We start from the raw sequence: 9,636 nt of genomic DNA, 5'->3' as shown, positions 1-9,636 counted from the left end.
TTTGTGTGTGAGCTGAAGTCATCCTCTAAAAAGCTGGTCAGGTTCACACCATCAAATCATCTTCGTATATGCAGCAGAAGAGGCGACTGAAGAATCTCATGACTCTGCTTTTCTTTGGTTTAATGACCACAACATCTTCTGGAAATGAGAAGGAAAATATCAATCACAACAGCTTAAATTAGTTAGTTACAAAACTGTCATGTTAAAATAAAACAATAGCTAATACCTTATATTACAGAGGGAAATGATAACCTGTCAAAGTGTTAATGTAACTCACCTGACTGGAATTCAACTGGTTCATCCGTAACCTTAAGGTGGACTGGATTAGTGGCCAGGGGTGTTGTGATGTTGTCCACCTTAACTGGGGCATCAACCAGGGGTGTTGTGATGTTGTCCACCTTAACTGGGGCATCAACCAGGGGTGTTGTGATGTTGTCCACCTTAACTGGGGCATCAACCAGGGGTGTTGTGATGTTGTCCACCTTAACTGGGGCATCAACCAGGGGTGTTGTGATGTTGTCCACCTTAACTGGGGCATCAACCAGGGGTGTTGTGATGTTGTCCACCTTAACTGGGGCATCAACCAGGGGTGTTGTGATGTTGTCCACCTTAACTGGGGCATCAACCAGGGGTGTTGTGGTGTTGTCCACCTTAACTGGGGCATCAACCAGGGGTGTTCTGATGTTGTCCACCTTAACTGGGGCATCAACCAGGGGTGTTGTGATGTTGTCCACCTTAACTGGGGCATCAACCAGGGTTGTTGTGGTGTTGTCCACCTTAACTGGGGCATCAACCAGGGGTGTTGTGATGTTGTCCACCTTAACTGGGGCATCAACCAGGGGTGTTGTGATGTTGTCCACCTTAACTGGGGCATCAACCAGGGGTGATGTGATGTTGTCCACCTTAACTGGGGCATCAACCAGGGTTGTTGTTGTTTTGTCCAGCACTTTGTCATGGATAGTGGTCAAGGGCTTTTTGATGTCTGGCAGTGACAGGGGTTGAAGCAACTCCAACACCTTGACAGGGTTAGGGACAAATTTGTCGGCGATTGCCAGGTTCAGGTCCACAGGCTGAAAGCAAAAATATGAAATATTTAAGACAGTTATTATTTAACATAACATTTGCAACATTGCAGATGTACTATTTTTTTTAAACATTTGACCAATATTGACAACAATACATTTTTGGATCAGGGACAACTGAATGAGTGGACTTTAATAAGATAAACACTTAAAACCATCGCTTACTCTATTGCTCCCTGAATCTTCAGCCTCGTTGACGTCTGCTGCTGAGAGGAACATCTTGGGGTACAATTTCTTTGCAAACAAGTTTGCCACCACTAAACATCTCTCCTCATCACATGTGAAGGCTTCAATCCCCAGGCACTGGGATGATGGTTACCTCTTCATGTACTCCCAGTAGAAGGTGTAAGCCCAGTACTTCTTACTGTCAGAGTCGGTACACTTCTCCAGCTCCTCATTAACGATGTTGCGGAATCTGGCAGTGATGCTTTGAAACAGCGTGCAGATACGATCGTCGATAGTGAGGAACTCTGACTCAAGGTCGTCTGATGCAGGAGGGTGCTTCTCCAAGAATAGCAGGACCATTGGTTTCAGGATGATTTTCGTGCCAAAGCCTGGCTTGGCATTAGTGGCGAAGCTTGGCAAGCTTGGTGCTGGGGAAAAGCCTGGGGGTGGAATGCAGGGTGCCGGGGCATTGCCTGTTGGTGGCGGACAAAATTAAGATCAGTCTTACAAAAAAACTGGAAGTGGCACTCTAGTGCCCTTTTCACCTGCGTTAACACCTGATGTACTTAACAAAAGTCACCTCTCAACAAGTGGTCTAGGTATGTCATGACATTGCACAAGTGTGGGGTTTGGGCCGTTTATCTTTTGTTCTATATTGCTTCTTTATTGTTCCTCGAGAAAGGGGGGAGACCGATGACATCACGGATCACCATCAGACCAACACCTTGATTAGCCTGCCCCTTGAAGTTGGCAGTTGTCTCTAAGAAACTGTATTTTGTTAAAAACTGAGTCAAAATCACTTTCTGAGTCAAGATCACTTTCTGAGTCAAAATGCAAGTCCAGATCTAGTGCTCAGATTTTTTTTAAACATGACTTTAAAAAAAGTTAACCTATGCAACATGAACTATTTCAAACCTGTTCTGTAGCAATGAGGTTTGTTCAGTAGGATTTTGGCCCAATACATTATCACTGCATATTGGCAACACTTGGATTGGCCTGCCAATGTTGATCTTTTCAGACCGTGTGTTTAAATAATATATATATATATTTTTTGATATATGATAACACTGGTAATTAGATAATGTGTTGTATTATTTGGGAGGCACAGCTGAGTGAGCATAATAATTCACTAGAATTTTTTATACAGGACTGATGGCCTGCATCTGATGGTCAGTCTGAGGGGAGAGAGAAGCAGTGAGGCTGCCTCTCAACCGACTCCTCTGCACTCCAGCTGAGGGTGAAACTCAAGGCCCACTGCATTTCCACCTCAAGCACCAATTCATGTTGTTACTCCCATGACGAGTGAGATATCCCTCAATATAAAAACAGAAGCCAAGTCGCTAATAATAACACAAGCTATTCGGAACACTTTGCCATTCTCATTCATTACAGCTTGCAGTGCTGGTTGTAGCGTGAGTGGAAATAAGGACAACTCGCATTTTATGGCTTTAAGTGTTGAACAAAGTGTTGACAATGCTGAATAACAACTTAAACTTACTCATTAAAAGAACAGCTCCATGCTGTATTCGTTGAGTCTCTCTCTTGTCGTGGATTTCAAGGTTTTGAAGTGTCACAATATGAAATTTGCTGTGCTTTCAATACTTCATTTTTACAGTCTATGGCTCAAGGAAAATGTGCAGGCTATCTGATTGGCCAGCGGTAGGCCTATACATTAGGTGCAGTTGATTTGCTCTCTGCACCTGCCGTGGCAACGCCTGTTGGTGGCGGACAAAGTGAAGATCAGTCTATTGTTGGGTTTTTTACATACATGTTTAGTGATTGACTAGGAATGCCTTGGAGATCGACCAGTCGATTGCGATTGGCCGGTTGGTGACCACTGCTTTAGTGTGTGTACTTTACTGGATTTATACTTGGGATATCGCTTTTCAACAGGAAAAGTTCAACAATCTCTGGAGGACGTCTTTCACTTAATTACCAAACTGTCTAGTTATAAAACTTGAGCCAGTAAGTTCCATTACAGTGAAAATGTGATTGTGACAGTGTAACTCACCTGACTGAAGGACAAGTGTTTCATCCAAAACCTCAAGGTTGACTGGATTAGTGGTCAGGGGTGTTGTGATGTCTACCACTTTGACAGGGTTAGGGGTCTCTAGGATTGCCAGGTTCAAGTCCACAGACTGAAAGCAACAAGGACACAATATGTAACAGAACATTTCCTACATTTCATATCTCCTTTTTCCCAAATTATTTGTATTGTTATCAGAGAAAATTGAATGAGTGGACATTCATAAGGATAAACACTTGAAATCATCACTTACTCCATTGCTGCCTGAATCTTCAGCCATGTCGAAGTCTGCTGCTGAGGGGAGCATCTTGGGGCACATCTTCTTTGCAAACATTTTGGCCACCACTAAACATCTCTCCTCATCACATGTGAAGGCTTCAATCCCCAGGCACTGGGATGATGGGTACCTCTTCATGTACTCCCAGTAGAAGGTGTAAGCCCAGTACTTCTTACTGTCAGAGTCGGTACACTTCTCCAGCTCCTCATTAACGATGTTGCGGAATCTGTCAGTGATGCTTTGAAACAGCGTGCAGATACGATCAGTGATAGTCAGGAACTCTGACTCAAGGTCCTCTGATGCAGGAGGGAGCCTCTCCAAGAAAAACAGGACCATTTGTTTCAGGATGACTATCGTGCCAAAACCCTGCATGGCATTAGCGGCAATGCTTGGCGACGAGGTGCAGGTTGCCAGGGCAAAGCCTGGGGGTTGAATGCAGGGTGCTAGGGAAAATTCTGTTGGTGGGGTGCAGTGTGCCGGGGTAAAGCCTGGTGGTGGGGTGCAGTGTGCCGTGGCAACGCCTGTTGGTGGCGGACAAAGTGAAGATCAGTCTATTGTTGTTTTTTTTACATACATGTTTAGTGATTGACTAGGAATGCCTTGGAGATCGACCAGTCGATTGCGATTGGCCGGTTGGTGACCACTGCTTTAGTGTGTGTACTTTACTGGATTTATACTTGGGATATCGCTTTTCAACAGGAAAAGTTCAACAATCTCTGGAGGACGTCTTTAACTGAATTACCAAACTGTCTAGTTATAAAACTTTAGCCAATAAGTTACATTACAGTGAAAAATGATCACCTGTCAAAGTGATTGTGACAGTGTAACTCACCTGACTGAAGGACAAGTGTTTCATCCAAAACCTCAAGGTTGACTGGATTAGTGGTCAGGGGTGTTGTGATGTCTACCACTTTGACAGGGTTAGCGGTCTCTAGGATTGCCAGGTTCAAGTCCACAGACTGAAAGCAACAAGGACACAATATGTAACAGAACATTTGCTGCATTTCATATCTCCTTTTTCCCAAATTATTTGTATTGTTATCAGAGAAAATTGAATGAGTGGACATTCATAAGGATAAACACTTGAAATCATCACTTACTCCATTGCTGCCTGAATCTTCAGCCTTGTCGAAGTCTGCTGCTGAGGGGAGCATCTTGGGGCACATCTTTTTTGCAAACATTTTGGCCACCACTAAACATCTCTCCTCATCACATGTGAAGGCTTCAATCCCCAGGCACTGGGATGATGGGTACCTCTTCATGTACTCCCAGTAGAAGGTGTAAGCCCAGTACTGCTTACTGTCAGAGTCGGTACACTTCTCCAGCTCCTCATTAACAATGTTGTGGAATCTGGCAGTGATGCTTTGAAACAGCATGCAGATACGATCAGTGATAGTCAGGAACTCTGACTCAAGGTCCTCTGACGCAGGAGGGAGCCTCTCCAAGAATAGCAGGACCATTTGTTTCAGGATGACTTTGGTGCCAAAGCCCTGCATGGCATTAGCGGCCAAGCTTGGCGACGAGGTGCAGGTTGCCAGGGCAAAGCCTGGGGGTGGAATGCAGGGTGCTGGGGAAAAGCCTGGTGGTGGGGTGCAGTGTGCCGTGGTAAAGCCTGTTGGTGGCGAACAAAGTGAAGATCAGTCTTAAATAAAAACTCAGGCTTTATTGTTGGGTTGTTTACATACATGTTTGGTGATTGACTAGGAATGCCTTGGAGATCGACCAGTCGATTGCGATTGGCCGGTTGGTGACCACTGCTTTAGTGTGTGTACTTTACTGGATTTATACTTGGGATATCGCTTTTCAACAGGAAAAGTTCAACAATCTCTGGAGGACGTCTTTAACTTAATTACCAAACTGTCTAGTTATAAAACTTGAGCCAGTAAGTAACATTACAGTGAAAATGATCACCTGTCAAAGTGACTCACCTGACTGAAGGACAAGTGTTTCATCCAAAACCTCAAGGTTGGTCAGGGGTGTTGTGATGTCTACCACTTTATCAGGGTTAGGGGTCTCTGGGATTGCCCGGATCATGTCCACAGACTGAAAGCAACAAGGACACAATATTTAACAGAACATTTGTTACATTTCATACCTCCTCTTTACCAACATTTATTTGTATTTTTATCAGAGAAAATTGAATGAGTGGACTTTCATAAGGATAAACACTTGTGATCGTTGCTTACCCCACTGCTCCCTACTTCATCCACATTAAAGTCTTCCACTGAGAGGAGCATCTCTAACTGGAGGTTGTTCAGCAATATTCTGCCGATTATGTCGGCCACCACTAAAAATCTCTCCTCATCAAATGAGAAGGCTTCAATCCCCTGGGGTGATGGGTACATCTTCATGTACTCGCAGTAGAAAGTGTCAGCCCAGATGCTCTTACTATAAGAGTTGATACACTTCTCCAGCTCCTTGTTGACGATGTTGTTGGATCTGGCAGTGATGCTCTGAATTAGAGTGCAGATATGATCTGCGATAGTGAGTGGTGGGGGGCAAGATGCTGGGGGAAAGCCTGGTGGTGGGGGGCATGACGCCGGGATAAAGCCTGATTGTGGGGGGCAGGATGCCTGGGCAAAGCCTGGTGGTGGGGGGCACTTTGCCGGGGCAAAGCCTGGTGGTGGGGGGCAGGATGCAAGGGCAACGCCGGGTGGTGGCTGGCAGGATGCCTGGGCAAAGCCTGGTGGTGCGGGGCAGGATAGATGGGCAAACCCTGGTGGTGGGGGGCATGATAGAGGGGCAAGGCCTGGTGTTGGGGGGCATGATGCCTGGGAAAATCCTGGTGGTGGGGGGCAGGATAGAGGGGCAAAGCCTGGTGGTGGGGGGAAGGATAGAAGGGCAAAGCCTGGTGGTGGGGGGCATGATAGAGGGGCAAAGAATGGTGGTGGGGGGCATGATAGAGAGGCAAAGCCTAGTGGTGGGGGGCATGATAGAGGGGCAAAGCCTGGTGGTGGGGGACATGATGCCGGGGAAAAGCCTGCTGGGAGTGGGCATGATGCCGGGGCAAAGACTGGTGGTAGGGTGCAGGATGCAAGGGCAAAGCCTGGTGGTGGCTGGCAGGATAGAAGGGCAAAGCCTGGTGGTGGGGGGCAGGATAGATGGGCAAACCCTGGTGGTGGGGGGCATGATAGAGGGGCAAGGCCTGGTGTTGGGGGGCATGATGCCTGGGAAAATCCTGGTGGTGGGGGGCAGGATAGAGGGGCAAAGCCTGGTGGTGGGGGACATGATGCCGGGGAAAAGCCTGCAGGTGGAATACAGGGTGCTGAGTGTTTTACCCCAACATTCCCTTGAAATTAGAAGGAAAAAATCTATCTCATACGAACACAACTTATTGCGAAACTGTCTAGTTTCAAAACATTAGCTAATAAGTTATATTACAGTAAGACATGGACACCTGTCAAAGTGATCCGTGTCAATTTAACTCACCTGACTGGAGATCAACTGGAGTCGTGGTCATGGTTGTTGTGATGTTGTCCACTTTGACGGGATTAGTGATTAGGGGTGCTGTGACAGACTGAAAGCAACAAGGACATCATATTTAATGTAATATTTGCGACATTGCAAATCTTCTTTTTTAGCAACAACAACAACAAAAATGCTTTGTATGAGTGGACTTTCATAAAGATAAACACTTGTAATTATTGCTCACCTCACTGCTCCCTGAAGCTGGTGTCCCTTCATCCACGTCCTTCAGCTTTACCAGCTCCTCGACCACATGGTGAACCATGTGCCTCGTTAGCATGGTGGCCCTGGCAGATGTTGCAAACTTAAGTACCAGCTCTGTGCCAGTATAGTGGTGAAGATGAGTATGGATGTTTGTCACCATCTCAAGGATCTGGTACCAGCCAATGTGCCAGTTGGCCTTGCCCCCTTTCTTTGTGACTTTGACCCCACACAGTGACAGCTGGTGGATTATGTCATTTATGAGGGGCCAGTAATGAAGGTTGATGTCTTCCTCTAGGTGGCCTTCGAAGACTACATAAACTATCATACCAATGATGTTCCTCAGGAGCTCCGAGGAGATTACCAGCTGGTCAGGGCACTTTGGACGAACCTCGCTCGCCTTGGGCTCTGATAGCCAGCTGCGGATAGAGCTTAATGGAATGTAGTCAGCAGGAGCTTCAAACAGCCTCTGGACTTTGGTGCTCACAGCTTCAATGATGGTGCTGATCAAGGTGGAACTTTGGGTGAAAAGAGCTCTCCTAAGGTCCTCAGGGCTGTTTAGGCACTGGATCTTACGGTTGAGTGAGTGGACCATCCTGACACCAGTGGAACGGGAGTAGTAGACTTGAGCGACAGGAGGAGCCTTCAGAACTCTAGAGAGGTTCTCCACTACTGCCAGCACTATGGTGACACTCATGTCACTCAGGGCCATGGAGGACCGGTCACAGGGGCTTTCCATCTGGCAGGACCAGAGGGCCTGGAGCAGCCTGGACACGATGTCCACCACCACCTTAGAGGGACAGCACAGCTCGGAGTACGGCTGGAAGGCCAGGCTCTGGGAAATGCTCTTTAGAGCTCTTACAACTTCATCGCAGACCTCAGGGTTTCTAAAATATACAAGCCAGATAGAGAGAAGAGGAAACACTTTTATGCACTTTGAAATGCATCCTCTGTAAGAAATGTGCTACATATAGTAAATGAAGTTTGATTGATATTGGTCCCTGCACTCGTCATTTCATTTAGCATCAGTAGATGGATAGAATAATACATAGACCAAATAACTGTAACATAAAGAGTGAATGTGACTCACAGGTAGGAGAGATCAGCAGTAAAGTCAAGTGAGTTAATGGCCTGACTAAGGTCGGTGGCCAACTCAGTAAAAGCCTCATGTTCAACATCCCTCATTCTGAGTTGAGTGTTCACCTCCCAGGTCTGTCACAGGAAACAGGGGGTGCCATTAATGCCCATAGCAGTGAGGGGGAAATATTGATATCAATGTACCATGCTAAATAAGGACATTGTTTATTAGAAAGGATAACTCACTAACTGTATATTATCTCCACTTAACTTATACTGTAGAGATCTTTCTAATCTCTTACCAGGTGATTTATGTCATTCCCTTCCTCTGCTTCCTTTCTGAACCTTAAAATCAAATACAGAGCAACTGAACATTCCTGCCTTTTTTATTCTTCCTCTACTTTCACATTGATTTCCCATTGAGCCTATGACAGTGATTCAGTGGCGTAGCCAGACATTTGTTGATGGGTGGGCCTGCAGACATTTTGTGTGGGCCAGAAACTTCCTACTATTGTACACATTTTGCCATGAGGCTGAGAGAAAATGTTGCACTTTTAAAACTGACCGAAGCTACAATATAGATATGTTGACTGATAAAGGCACTGAATTATGAGCTGTCTTGTTTTCTAAATGAACAAATGAAATAGGTAGTGGCATGGTGCCACTATATATGCCTCAATGCAGCCATATTTGTGGCTTATTGGGAGTGTGGCTTTCAGTTAGTTATTTTTGGCAACCCTTTCTGTGAGAGTGAATGTCATTCCAGATCATGTGTTCTGTTATATTTCATCAAATGTGTGCACTGATTGCTATGAACTCTATATGATGGTGTTTGTATGTTTAGGTAAAGAAGAAAAAACATGGCATTGAGGTCCTATAAAATTAGAGGGGCTCTGTCATAAACCCTCAAAGTTACAGAATGGGAGGAAAATAAATAAGAAATGGAGTGAACTGCAGTACAGCAGCCTGGCCTTAAATACTAGACACAACATAGTAAATTTAAATCTGTGACAGTCACATGAGTATAATATTTATCTTTATTTAACTAGGCAAGTCAGTTAAGAACAAATTCTTATTTTCAATGACGGCCAAGGTTAACTGCTTGTTCAGGTTTATAACAAGATTTGTACCTTGTCAGCTCAACACTCTAACCACTAGGCTACCCTGCCGCTCCAATGATAATATTTTACGTTGTACATAAGAAATAAGGGTTTTTAAGGAAAAAACAAAAATGAGGGAGGTTCGTTGGGGAAGACCCAAAGGTTGCGTGTTCGAATCACAACATGGACAACTTCATCATTTTAGCTAATTAGCAACTTTGCAACTACTTAGCATGTAATATA

The 9,636-nt window shown here is 45.3% G+C and overlaps 1 protein-coding gene across 1 annotated transcript; it reads right to left on the bottom strand.

Annotated features, from left to right (window-relative positions):
• Positions 1-1,397: 1,397 nt before the first annotated feature.
• LOC116365960 (uncharacterized) lies at positions 1,398-8,419 on the bottom strand. Its single transcript, XM_031818264.1, has 10 exons — positions 8,307-8,419; positions 7,203-8,103; positions 6,980-7,067; positions 5,737-6,794; positions 5,479-5,593; positions 4,651-5,162; positions 4,383-4,509; positions 3,527-4,071; positions 3,259-3,385; positions 1,398-1,720 (listed from the first exon to the last, which is right to left on the bottom strand). Exons 1-10 carry the CDS (start codon positions 8,399-8,401, stop codon positions 1,398-1,400), a joined length of 3,891 nt encoding a protein of 1,296 aa, XP_031674124.1. The 5' UTR covers positions 8,402-8,419.
• Positions 8,420-9,636: the final 1,217 nt, after the last annotated feature.

The sequence above is a fragment of the Oncorhynchus kisutch genome, unplaced genomic scaffold (genome assembly GCF_002021735.2).
Source record: "Oncorhynchus kisutch isolate 150728-3 unplaced genomic scaffold, Okis_V2 scaffold1319, whole genome shotgun sequence".
NCBI lineage: Eukaryota > Metazoa > Chordata > Actinopteri > Salmoniformes > Salmonidae > Oncorhynchus > Oncorhynchus kisutch.
The sequence above is the reverse complement of the archived record's forward strand: the minus strand, read 5'-3'. Positions and strand labels throughout refer to the sequence as shown.